The sequence below is a fragment of the Prosopis cineraria genome, unplaced genomic scaffold, assembly GCF_029017545.1.
Source record: "Prosopis cineraria cultivar Desert tree isolate PC_DT_omini unplaced genomic scaffold, ASM2901754v1 PC15, whole genome shotgun sequence".
Classification (NCBI taxonomy): Eukaryota; Viridiplantae; Streptophyta; class Magnoliopsida; order Fabales; family Fabaceae; genus Prosopis; species Prosopis cineraria.
This window is the reverse complement of record NW_026555346.1, coordinates 3,711,310-3,725,731: the sequence shown is the minus strand read 5'-3', so window position 1 is coordinate 3,725,731 and position 14,422 is coordinate 3,711,310. Positions and strand designations below refer to the sequence as shown.

The following is a 14,422-nucleotide window of genomic DNA, read 5'->3' as shown; positions in this document are numbered from 1 at the left end:
AGAGGTCTAACAAATATGTTTGGTTGTGATTTCAATATTAAATTTGAGTATGAAGTGAAGCAAGGCCATTCAGGCATCAAAAGGTAAGAAAATATAAAGGATATGTTTCTATACCATATGTCGCGGCGTGCAGCACATCCGTCGCAATGCACAGATGATAAATAATGAAGGAGAAGGATGGCCTCCCTGTGCCATGCACCCGTGAATTTTCTAATAAAATCAAAACGAGAAAAGGGAGACGATGAAGAGCAAGCAACATTTCTCTGGTAGGGCTTGCTACATTAGAGGTTTAAAAGTATTTTGGAGCTAGAGAACACCTAAGGTAAGTGTCTTACACTCTTTTTCTCCCTTTTTCTTTCATTTTCATGAGGATTTAAGTTAGAATTTGAATAAGAATGGTGATTTTTGTTTCATATGAGCTATAGGTCCAAACCCATTAGCTAATATAGAGATAATGGAGTTATTTGGAGTATTTAAACCTTGTATTAACATAGTTTATTTATGGTATTTATGGTTGCTACTGAAGCACGAAGGTTAAGCCTTGTTCTACTGTTTGTCGATGAATTATCCTATAGTTTATTGAAAGGCTAGAATTTAGCTATAACATCCTTAAATTTTAATCTAGCTGTTTAAGTTTGATTAGATTAATTAAGTTTATTAGTAAGGTGTATGGTCAGAGAAGTCTAATGGGCATGTTTAGTTGTAATTTTAGCTCGAAACGTGGGTCCAAAGTGAAGTCGAATTACCAGAACATGAAAGAGGAAGAAAATCTAAAAAGTAAGGCTCTATGCCACGTGACATGGCTTGTGGATAAGCCATCGTGATGCATGTGCATTGATATGCCTTGGGTAGGACTTCTCTGTGCCATGAGCTGTGACACATTATCTATCCATCGGTGCATGGTCACTTTTTTGGAAAATAAGAACATAAAAACTAATGCAGTAGAAGAGAGAAATAGAGGAGAGATGAAAGAAACAAAAAGGGGAGTACTAGGCCTTAAGGAATTCGAACATTGGGAGTACATTAAAGTTAGAAAACATTTGAGGCAAGGTTTCTAAGCTTAAATCATCCTACCTTTTTTCATTTTTTAACGTTGAAAGTTAGGGTTTGGTTAAGAATGATAATTTTTGATCCATAGATGCTATAGGTTAAAACCTATTGACTTAAATAAAGTTAATAAGAGTAGATTAAGCTAATGAAACCTAGTATTTATGGTTTTATGATGATTAGTAGTTGGGGAGCATTTAATATCTAAAATTTTATCATAAATATGATGGATGGGACAATGTGGCTCCATTTATTGATATATAAGAGTTTAATGAGGTTAATGTAGGTTAGAGAAAGCTAAGAAACCCTATAAGTAAAGAATGAATCTTAGGACTGAAGAAGTGTTTGAGTTAATAGTGAAAATTAGCCCAAAAATAGATATTGATGAATTATATTGTAAATATTTGTAGAGTAATCATGTTAGTGCCATTCAAATTTCTTGGAAGCTTTAAGAGTGAGTATTTGAGGAGTGAAATCTTTGATCTCTTAAAGGTTTGAGGTAATTGAGAGAATTCTACTTTATATTTTTGTGTGTTAATTAGTTTATTGATTTGTACTTGATAAATTTAAATGTGTGATCTTGAAAGCAATGTAAGTGTAGTATGTTTTACTTGAAAATCCATTTTAATCCTTTAATAAAGTTCAATGAAGTGTTTTCACTTGATATTTGACAATGAGAATTGTAAATGGATTTTCATTTATTTGTTGCTATGAGGAGTTTAATGAATTGAAATGGAAAATGTTCAATGAAATTGTGTGTCAGAAAGTTCAATGAATGTGATTGATGTGAAATTCAATGAATGTGTGTTATATGAGAAGTTCAATAAATGTGCGAATTATTGAGGATTTCAATGGTTTACTGTAAGTGAAAGCTCAATGATTATATATAATGTAAAGTTCAAAGATTAATTGTAATTATGTGCAATGAGAGTACAATGAGATAATTGAGCATGCCTGAGCAATGAATAATGTGCATGTTATAATATAGTGCATATCTATGTATTGAATGATCGTGAGAGGTAGGAGTTCGCCTAAAAAGAGAAGTAGAGATTAAAATCCACATGGTAAGGCTCTCAACAGAACTCGATGGTTTGCCTAAGTTATTATATATATATATATATATATTGTCCCGTTGGTTTAATAAGAGACTCGAACCTAACTAGTTATTCACTTATTCAATGAGAAAACTAGCCTAGAGAGAATGACACCCCATAGTGAGAGAAATGGGGAAAACCGTGACCTATGAGTAAGTTAGGAAGCCTTGATCATGTAACCTGTCAACTGTATTTAGGCTATAGTAGTCTTAGTGAATAGACGAGCCTAATGCATTATAGCTCATTGCTTCATGTCAGAAAAATAAGAAGAATATAAGGGAGGTGTGATCATGTATATAGTGAAAAAAAGGCACATAGTTGTCTGTATTGTGACCTAATGATGAAAATGGTGAATTTAGCTTTATTTCCATGCAAAAATTTATTAATTGATCATGTGACTAATTCTTTTCTTATATGAAAATTGTATTACAAAGCATTATTCCTTGAGCATGTGCTATTATGTCTGAGAATGTGGATTTATGCTCTTAAGTATGTTACATGATTTGAAAATTGAATTGTAACTTGCCACTTGCATTTAAATTAATTGACGTACATTAGTATAAGTTAGTCGAACTCAGTTACTGAGTAGTTGTACTCATCTCATTATCTTTAATATTACATGAAATAGCTCAAGAGGATTGGGTAGAGAAAAACAATCAGAGGCATAGGACTTGACATCTTAGTAGTAGGCCTCTTTTATCTTTTGAGTATGTACGTATATATGATGAATGATATTGCTAACTAGGACTAATCCTTTTGGAACTTACTTGCATCATGTATATAGTGAATTATAAAGTGTATTTTGAGCCTTAGGGTGTATGTATATGATTTATGATATATAGAGTAGGGTCAAAATACTAGTACAAGTAAGAGTTGAGTATAACATGCAATTTTATAAATTATTTGATGAACTGTGAGATTTGAACTTCCCCTTCTGTTTTTGAGATCAAGGAGTTGAGTATTAAAAATATGATTTATAAGTATTATGAATGTGGTGATACGTTGCACAAGTTCATTTCAGTCTATTATATGTGGTCTTGGTGGTGTCTATGACTTTTAGTATGTGTTTTGGACACTTAGTTTTGTAAAAATTAGTAAAAAAGTGAGAATTTTGGAATGAGAGTCTAACTTTTGTATGAGTAATAATTTGAGTAAGAAATCAAAGCCATTAGCTAGAGTTTAGAGAAAGCTTTTTGAAAATGCCTAAATCAAGTTAGTTGAACAGAGAAATGGAGCGTGTCGAAAGTTGCTCCGAAAGCTATTAATTTGATAGTAGAATTTTACTATCATGGAACATGCAATGTGCTGTGATGCATGGCACAGAGGCTTATAAGCCGCGGTGCATGCCTTCGATTTTGTAGAATTTCTATGTTCTTCTAATTTCAAGCAAAGGCATTGATCTTTTAAATGATCCCATGCTTCTGCATAATATTTAAACTCTAATTTGTTAATTGTAAAACCTTTTGAGTTGGATTAAACTTTAAAAACTTAGGATTCCATCTTTATAACTCAATTGTGAATTTGACAAATTGGTGATTTCCTTGAGTTAAACCTTGAATTAATTAAGAAATTGAGTTAAATATACATTAATGAGCCAGGAGATTACATTGGCTATTTCCACTTGTTTATTGAGGAGATTAGCTTAGGATAGGATATACGACACCTCAAATATTTGATAATAGGGGAAGTCGTGTCCGAGAATTAGTTCTGTGATCTTTAACCAGATCACACCTCATAAATTGGTGAATTTAGGTAGTTCAGTCACACGAACGGAACTCTATTTGATATTATAGCCTATGGTTTTAATCGAAAGATATAAGGAAGGTATAAAATGGGATTGATTATGCATATGTGTTCATTCGACATGTCGCATGGTTGTTAAATTTGTGACAAGTCATGATAATGAATGTACAAGGGTTATATGATTGTTTGTAAGGTGGTAATGCATATGGAACTAATAAATTGAATCATTGTCACATGTTTATATGTCTTGTGACATGTATTGTATGAATTGCGATGCAAAACATGTAAATGAATTAATTTGAGAAATGACAAATTGCATGTTACATGCAATAGTATATTTTGGATGATTAACCTCCTTTTTATATGTAAATTAGTTGATATATGCCTACATAAGGTGGATGTACCTTAATTATTGAGTGACTAAAATTACCCGTCTATTTCAATATTAATTACATGCCTTAGCTTCGGTGCAGACAGAGAAAAGGTTTTGGAGGCTTAGAAATTTTAAGATTCCTACTGTATATTTTGTGTAATAATTGCTATATTGCCAATTAAATTATATTTTTCACATTACACTCGTACTATTTTGTAGTTTATGATTTGTGAAATGCAGTTTATGAGATTTGTAAATATTATTAAAACCAAAAGACTAGTGCAAGTATAGAAATATTAATTCGATTGTAACTTTGATTATTGTGGTTAAATGCAATGTAAAAGCTTCCCCATTTTGTTTTGTTATTAAAAGAGTTGAGAAATGAAATTTTGATATTGTAATATATATGTATGTGGTGTTTTATACATATAATCTCAAGTCTTGGTTGTGGTATTAACAAGCCACCAGTTGATCAATAAAGGCCATGTTTATTAATTATCACGACCAACACATTTACTATCTTACCGCTTCAATTTTGGGGTCGTGGCGGAGTCCACTTGCCACCTTCTATAATCAGCATTCACAAGATTTCGTAATGTTACTGAACTAACTATCTTTAGCATCTGCTTTTCTTATATTGGCACCGACGAGATGTAGCGTCCCAAACTAATTGATACAAATTACTTCTTTTAAAATAAATCATGGATCAACATCATCAATTCGTTTTCTAGTATTCATTTTGTACATTTTTTTTCCTGAAATTGTATACTCATTTCTATTATCTGCAAACTTACCATAACTTATAAATTATAATTGATCTGCAACTAATTTATTTATTTATTTTTTGAGTAGAAATGGGAACTAAAATTAAACCATAACTATAAACAGTATAAAGCACAAAGAAAAATAATAAAGAAATAAAGAAAATTTTCATCAACCACCGTCGTTTGTTTTATATATGTTTGCAATTTAACTCTTAGAACTCTGAGGCAAAAAAAGAAAAAAAAAAAAACTCTTAGAATTTTCAAAACTTTCACAGTTTTTACAATTAATTTTATAGTTTTTATAATCAAAATTTTATTTTTTATAACATTAACTTCTAAAATTGACAAGTCAATAGAATATGGTAACTGTTAGGCCAAAAAAAAAAGAATAAGGTTACTTATATCCATTTATTCATTTTTTAAAAGTTTAATCCTCATTCGTCTTGTTCCTTGTCGTGTTTTCCTGTCACATTCTCTCCGACTGAGTTTAAATTAAACCAACCAAAACTCTGACTGACGAGTTAAGCGCTCCACCAAACTCATTCTCACTTTGTGAAAACACGATTGAGATAAGTAAACTGTGTCATCACGTTATTAATTACTGCCATCAAACGGAAAAAGGCTAAAGGCTTTATAAAAGGGAGGGGCGCTTGTACGAAGGCGTCGTTGGGATCAAATGCTCTTTTGACAGAATGCAGCTGTCAGCCATTGTCCTTCAGTGTTTGCTTGTGCTCTCTCAATGGGCGGCCCGTGCCGAGTTAACTCAGTCGCCTCCTTTTGCCTGTGACTGGTCTAGTCCCGCAACCAGATCCTACCCATTCTGCAATCCCAAGCTCGGCGTGTCTCGAAGAGCCCAGGACCTGGTGTCTCGCCTCTCATTGGACGAGAAGCTCGCCCAGCTAGTCAACAACGCACCTTCCATTCCTCGACTCGGCATCCCCGCATACCAGTGGTGGAATGAAGCTTTGCACGGAGTCTCCTCCGTCGGACGTGGCATCCGATTCAATGGCTCCATTTCTTCTGCAACTAGCTTCCCTCAAGTCATCCTCTCTGCTGCTACCTTTGACTCCCTCCTCTGGTACAGAATCGGTCAGGTCAGTCAGTCAGTCTATCACACTCACTTTCTCTCAATCACTGGGAATTTATGTGTATTTCAAATGGCCGTGTTTGGATTAAGGCCATTGGAGCGGAAGCGAGAGCAATCTATAATGCAGGGCAAGCCACGGGCATGACTTTTTGGGCTCCGAACATTAACATCTTCAGGGATCCGAGATGGGGAAGAGGGCAAGAGACAGCCGGGGAAGACCCGCTGGTTAATTCCAAGTACGCTGTGTCGTATGTGAGGGGAGTCCAAGGCGATTCCTTCCAGGGAGGCAAACTCAGAGGTCATCTTCAAGCTTCCGCTTGTTGCAAGCATTTTACGGCCTACGATTTGGACAACTGGAAGGGTGTGAATCGCTTCATCTTCGATGCTCGCGTATGTATCTACTGCCTTTGACTGAGCTGTTTGTTTTATCCTCGCAATAAATCCTTGGGCATTGGAATGTCAGATTTTATATTTATGACTAGCTTACTCGTTAAGCATTGCAGGTACTTAAGATCAGGAAAACCATTCCAAGTTCCAACTCCTTGAGAGGGGGGACAGGTTCCTCTGTAGTATAATTCCATTAGAACTTTAATCTAATTTCGTTTCCATATGTGAAGATAAAGTAGAAATGAACTGAGCAGAAGGTAAACACGAAGATAAAGTAGAAAGACAAATTCTGGACTTTTACTGTATAAGTGCAGTCCCTTTCCATTCTCTTTACCCTCTTTCCGAATGCTCATAATCCTAGTATTTCAGGTGACTTCACAAGATTTAGCGGACACATATCAGCCTCCATTTCGGAGTTGCGTAGAGCAAGGACGAGCAAGTGGGATAATGTGCGCTTACAATCGAGTGAATGGGGTTCCAAACTGCGCAGATTTCAATCTCTTGACTAAAACCGCCAGAAGACAATGGGGTTTTCATGGGTAATTTTCCGCCTCTTTCTCTAGCCGTCGTTCTTTTACATCAATTAATATTGTAGACGCTGGATAGGGACACCGACAAGTGACCTACATCTTAATTCGACCGTTATGATGGGTGAAACTATCAGGTATATCACTTCCGATTGCGGCGCAGTTTCACTCCTTCATGATGATCAAGGATATGCAAAATCGGCGGAGGATGCTGTGGCCGATGTCCTTCGGGCTGGTACATTCCCTCCCCCTGCCCCCTTATCTTCTTTTGTGATCGTCAGATAATAACAAAGCAATTGGGAATTTGTCACCAACTTGCTCGTGATACATTAAGGATTTTATCCTGTGGGCTGCTTTTTGGGAATTTGTGATCAACTTGACAACTTTTTCACAGTTGGGTTGGGTGCTTAACCTCGCAATCAGATGCTTATTAAGTAATGTAGAAAGGATTTTTTTTTTCCTTTTTAATGACAACTAATGTAGCAAGATTTTAACATGATTAGTCGGTTCACCTTTGTGAATATTTTCCGAAAGCCTATTATAGCAATCAATGCTTTGGGCCCCACACATCCTCGGGGACCTTACGTATATGTGATTTATTTAGACAAGTATGTTAAATCCATTGTAATTTATAGAGTACTACCTCACCGACCTCTTTCTGGATCCAACTTATCACAGGTGCGGTTTTGGGAGTATCTTTTTTTAACGGTTGCTTTGCTCCATCCAATCATAGCTCCTTGTTTGTTTACTATAAACAGGAAAGTGGGACGGGTCTATTATTGTGGTTCTATAATTGTTGAGAGGGATAAGCCCAATTGAACGCGACACTTAAGTAGCGCGAGCTCCCACAATTTTATTTTTTGAGTGTTTAAAATATATCTATAAATTTATTAGTTTATAAATTATTTTTTTGGCCAATTTGAGTGTAAGGCATAAAGCAAATTAAGTTTTATGCGCGAACAAACAATGATTAAAGCAAATAAAGCAAGTTAAGTTTTATACACCTATAAAAGCGTCGAGTTTCAGAACTTCGTCCGCTGTTAAAGGACTACTATATTTAAATTCATTTGAGTTTTAATGGTGTCGTAGATCAGATAAATTTATTGATGATTAGGAAATTTGAACATGATTAACGCGAAGCAGCTATATATTTGCAGGAATGGATGTAGAGTGCGGTGATTACTTGACGAAGTATGTTAAAGCAGCAGTGACGCAGAAAAAGTTACCAATATCTCAAGTAGATCGTGCACTTCACAACCTGTTCTCAATCAGAATAAGGCTGGGTCTGTTCGATGGGAATCCAGCCAAACTGTCGTTCGGCATGATCGGACCAAACGAAGTGTGTTCGAAAGATCACCTGTATTTAGCTCTTGAAGCTGCCAGAAATGGCATTGTCCTTTTGAAGAACTCTGCCAGACTTCTCCCGCTCCCTAAAACAAACCCCACTATTTCCCTCGCATTCATAGGTCCTAACGCCAACGCTTCTCCTCTAACTCTGCTGGGAAACTATGCGGGCCCTCCCTGTAAAGTCGTGACGCCATTGCAGGCCTTTCAGCACTATGTTAAGAACACCATCTATCATCCTGGCTGTGATGGCGGAGTCAAGTGTCCTTCGGCTCAGATAGACAAAGCCGTGGAAATCGCCACAAAGGCGGATTACGTGGTGCTGATGATGGGATTGGATCAGAGTCAAGAGAGAGAAGATCGTGATCGTGTTCACCTGGACTTACCTGGCAAGCAGCAGGAGCTCATACATAGCGTTGCTAAAGCTTCCAAGAGACCTGTCATTCTGGTGATCTTTTCTGGAGGCCCTCTTGATATTTCTTTGGCCAAGTATGACAACAAAGTTGGAAGCATCTTCTGGGCCGGTTATCCTGGCGAAGTTGGAGGGATCGCACTTGCTCAGATTATCTTTGGCGATCACAACCCAGGTTAATTTTCTCTTTTAATTACCCGTAAAGCTCGCTGAAACATTAAAATATTTCACATATCTTCTTGAAGCAATGTAAGTTATCGCTAATATACAACCTTGTAAGGTAATAGAGATCATGCTTAGTTCCTGTTAGATTATTAAGTATGCTTAATAATAGTCCACTGAATCACTTGATTAGACATATTCCATGTTTTATATATTTATGATTGATCTTTTAATTTTTAGGTATGGACTTCTTTTGTCTCAGTGACTCCTTTTCTCCTAATAGTTGCCCCTATGAAGTAAGTACAAACATAGTTAATGCAAAAAGTGAAGAAATTGAATCGCGTGCTATATATGTTGTGAACGCAGGAGGAAGACTACCGATGACTTGGTATCCAAAAGATTTCATAAGAGTGCCGATGACGGACATGAGGATGCGAGCAGATCCAACTTCGGGGTATCCGGGAAGGACTTACCGGTTTTACACGGGTCCAAAGGTGTATGAGTTTGGGTATGGCCTAAGCTACTCCAAATATTCCCACGAGTTCGTATCTGTGACGCAGAACAAGCTTCTCTTGAATCAATCGTCGTCTTATTTGATAGTTGAGAATTCGGAAACAATTCGTATCAAATCAGTGTCAGAGTTGGGCGCCAAAGTGTGCCAGAGCATGTCAGTGTCAGTGACGGTGGGGGTTGAAAATGAAGGAAGCATGGCGGGGAAGCATTCGGTGTTGCTATTCACAAGGCATGCGAAGCAGAGGAATGGAAATCCGATCAAACAGTTGGTGGGTTTTGAGAGTGTGATGCTAGATGCAGGGGAAAGGGCCCAAGTTGAATTTGAAATAAGCCCTTGCGAGCATCTTAGCAGAGCAAGTGAGGTTGGTTCCAAAGTAATTGAAGAAGGGTCCCATCTCTTGATTGTTGGGGATGAAGAGTATCCAATTGATGTCATTTTCTGATGTTACTGATCTGATTCTTCAATAAGCCGAAACTTATTTATCATGGATCTCATAATGTTACTGATCTGATTGAATTTATTTACGCGTTCTGGGGAGACGATTTTCTCTTGCTATGTATATAATTATCAAATATCTAATTCTCAATTAAAACAACATTTGAAATATATTTAATCTAGAACTTTATATTTTATGCCATAAATTGCGAGATGCATCAACATCCAGGTGTTATCTTAGTTGTTGCAATGAATTCATGAGTAAATTTAATTGATGGTATGGAGATACAATAGCGTGGCAACAATTTTAAGTCAGATCCCTTGGGTGTTTTCAATGCCCAGCCTTTTTGTTTGGCATGTTCACATTTTTTTTTTTAAAGAAGTCCAACGCAATTGTGCGTAGAAGTATTTTTAGTCTTCTTTTTTTTTAAAAAAAATAAATCGGCAATACAATTGTACAAAGGGAAGGAACAACAGAGAGCCTGTGATCAGAAATACACCTTTTTTTGTTTGTTTGTTTGTTTGTATAACCATTTGATATTCGAAACTGACGGTTTTCACTAATCTGAATTTAAGTACTGTGAGGCCCCAGAGGTGGTGGTTCTCCCAAACATATTTTTTTCATTCCTATTGCCTCAAGGATCGAACCTAAGAGTTAATGATTAAAGAAACTCAAATTCCTTACCACATGAGCCAACATACAATGGTGAAATATGCCTTTTTCAAACCTCAGAAATAAATCTATTAAAACTTAGCTTGGCCCGAAAGCATTTTCTTGTATCAGACAAACAAAGTCCAACTGAAGGCTCTGTGCCTCTATGTAGAGGCTTCATTTTTGATAACTAGAACCTTTATTTTGATTTGAGAGACTTGCACCAACCTATGTAACTCAGATTTTTTTTAAAAAAAATATTTCGTTAGGATTATAATTTGAAGTTCAATGCCCAGGCCCAGCATTAGATCATAAACGAAAGAAATGTGATTATCATATGTTTGCCTTTCTAAGCAATGTGTTTGTTTGCGTGACATCACATGCTTTTTCGATAATTCTTGCGCTTGCGTGAATCAAGGCACCTGGGGTGATGAGTGTTTAAGTGCATTTAAGGATGAAAATACGCCAGGATCTATGACTGACTTACTTAGAGAAAAAAGAAGAAGAAAAGGCTTAGACTTGCAACCCAGCCTACTTAAGTAAAGCTTGTCTTGTAGACTTGCCTTGTGTGTGTGTGTGTGATATATAAAAATATATTTATATAAATATGACATGTGATGGCACCTTGACATTCATATGGTGTCCTTTCTCTCGTAGCAGCTAGCAAGAGATTTTAGGATTAAACTCCCATTGTGGTTAAAAGAGGAGAAATATGTGTGTGTAGGTTGTTGTGTGAAGTTTGTTGGTCGTGTACTTTAAATGCATGTGTGTGGGATATCCTATCCCATGGGAATAGGGTTGGTTAAGTGATTAAAAAAAAAAAAACACATGTAACATATAAACATGTAAATAAATATATAATTAATATAAATTGTGTTAATTTATTTTAAAATTTTATTTTTATAAGTTGAAAATTGAACTAGGCATAATGACAATTAGGTATTAAAAGATTGAATTAATAACAATTAGGCCCTTGACAAAATTTTCTAAAAAATAAATTGTAAATATTAATTGAAACATTTATAAACATAAATTCCTGTTAAAATATAAGAGTTACATTTGATATTTAAATGTTTATTTACATTTAAAATTTCTTTATTTGTAATTAACTAAATTGATGTTTTCGATTTTATCCTACATTATATTAATTAACTATTATAATAAATATATGGCTAAAGAGTAACTACTATATCGTGTATGTATGTGTATACAAGGTAAGTATCATTTCCTCCCTTTTATCACAATACAAGTAACACTAAGATCTATATATAATATGAAATGATATAATATAATTAAATTTTATTATAATATCAAAAAATATAAATAGATATGATGGGAGTTAGGACCTAACCTGATTTGTCTAACAAAAATACCAAACTTAAGCATATAATTCGACCTATTTATAGTAATAAGTCAGGTTCATTTAAGTCAAATTTTTTCAACTTAACTTATTTTCATCACTGCATGTAGTCGTGAGTCAAAAATTCTCAGCGTTAAATTAATGTAAGTCTAATAGACCAGTAATTGTTAAGAATATAATTGTACAAATGACATTTTAAAACCCTTGAAGAGAAAATTGTAATTAATAACCTTAAATTTTGAAAATCTGAATTATTTTTTTTTATTACTCAATACACGTACAAATTTGTTGGCTTTCAATGTTACGTCTCTCTGTTTGTTATTCTTACAAAAATCAAAGGTCATTCCTACCTCTCAAATTTTCTCTCAAATTTTATATATACCTTGAACTTGGTTGGAGGTCATTTTTATTCTTAAACATTTGAAGTTAACTATATTGTCACCCTGATGTTAATGAGTTTAACAGCCATTATATAGGTCTCTTATTACATTTTTTAATTTTTTTTACAAAAGTCAAGAGTCATTTTTATTACTTGACTTTTTCTTTAAAGTTTTTAAGTACATTAAATTTAATTTTAAATTATTTTTATCTCTAAATGTTTGAAATTCATTGCTTTGTCACTAGGGGCGAGGTTAGAAAATTTCGTTTGAAGGGCCAAAATGACAAAATGTATATAACAATTAAAAGAAAATTATGTATATATCAATAACATAACTTAAATATTTTAGCCTATATATTTATATTTAATTTTGCATGAACGCATATATACACATAACAATATATATATATATATATATATTTATTTATTTATTTTTAAATTTTTACTCATTAATTTTTATGATATAAAAATAATTGATTATCATGTTTACAATGTAATTTTTAAAATTTTTTCTCTCAATATGAACTATTATTAAACTGATGATTATTTCATCTTTTTCATAAATATTAAATAATTTAAATATATCATTGAGATAAAATTCTACTTATTTATTGAGTTTACTATTTAATTCTTTAAATTGATATATTCTTCATTTAATATATCTTAAAATTTTTATTGCAATGCTTTATAAAGTTTGTTTGTAATACTTCTTTCGTTTAAAAATGTAAAACATTTTTTGAGGAGTTAGATGTTAAAAATGTAAGTCTTTCAAGATGTAATCATTGTCTTTTTTTTAAAAGTGTTCATATTAATAATGACTTTATATTTATTATAGGGTGTTTAATAGAGGTAAATATAAAAAGATAGGGTTAGTTAAAAAGTAAGTAACTAGTTTATTGGAGGTGAAATTCAATCAAAAATGTCTTATATTTTTAAACGGAGAGAGTAATTCTCATAATTTCTTTCATCAAGTGTAAAATGAAAAAGCAAAATCAAATTATATAAATACTTTAAGAGTAACTATAACATTATCTTGTTAAAAATAAATAAATTTTATGACAATTATATCTCCAAACTATTACAATAGTTAGACTATACATGCATAAAATATTATTATAAAATTAAAATAAAAATTTTATTTAATATCTTAAAATTTTTATAATGTGTCAACTGTTGAAAATATATAACCTTAATATTTCATTAAAAAAAAAAAGTTAGAGAGCAAGATCCCTACCGATCCTCCCTATTTCCACCGCTGCTTGTCACCCTCCTACCCACACATTTAACAACTGTTAGCGGGCTGATGCTTTTACGAGCGAGCATTTTTAAATATTTTTTATAATAAAATATTACATTTCCGTATTCTACCTCTTCTCTAATCTCTCTTCCATTGACGTGGGTAAACCAAAAAAACTTGATTTTTTTCAAGAAGAAAATATTTCGTTGGGATTATAATTTGAAATGCCCTGGCCCGATATTAGATAATGTGTTAAAGTGGGTCCACCGAGCTAGCCCCACCCCAAACATGAACGAGGAAAATGTGATTATCTCCCAAATTTTAAGGGGGAAGAGGACACAATTAATCAATAAAAAAAGTCAAATAGTTACCGCTGTTTGATTCCAGTTTTTAGTGCTTGTTTTTCTTAAATAAAATCCTCAAATTTTAAGTCTTTTTTATATAAAAAAATAAGTCTTGCATACGAAGAAAATTTAATTCTGGATTTAACGATTAACGAGCCCAATATTTTTTCAGGAACCAGTTGGCATTCTTCAAACAGAGGAAAAGAACATTATCTGGCTGCCACGTCACTTATTGTTCCTTTAACTATTATATTTTCTTTTAACGTTTTCTATTAATATAATTGTCATTTAATTAAAAAAAAGGGACCAGTTGGAACAGAAAAAAGTCAAATTATTATTCATTATTTTATATAAAATGATACTGCATTACATTATAATTTATAAACATGGAGATTGTAGACGTAGCTTTTTTTTTTTTTTTTTTTTGGGCCAACGATTGGAGACGTAGTTGCACATTGGTATTTATTTGTTATTTATTTATTTTTCAATGTTTTAGGTGGACATTGGAACGTGCTTCGGACGTCGTTTTGCAAGGGCACCAATTTAAAAATTTGGAAATTT

General features: G+C 33.7%; 1 protein-coding gene across 1 annotated transcript; it reads left to right on the top strand.

The window, feature by feature from the left end:
• The first annotated feature begins 5,668 nt into the window (after positions 1-5,668).
• Positions 5,669-10,060, top strand: LOC129294817 (probable beta-D-xylosidase 7). The gene is made up of 6 exons (XM_054933319.1): positions 5,669-6,115; positions 6,199-6,498; positions 6,865-7,034; positions 7,160-7,257; positions 8,180-8,953; positions 9,307-10,060. The coding sequence occupies exons 1-6, from the start codon at positions 5,714-5,716 to the stop codon at positions 9,894-9,896; spliced, it is 2,334 nt and encodes a 777-aa protein (XP_054789294.1). The 5' UTR covers positions 5,669-5,713; the 3' UTR covers positions 9,897-10,060.
• Positions 10,061-14,422: the final 4,362 nt, after the last annotated feature.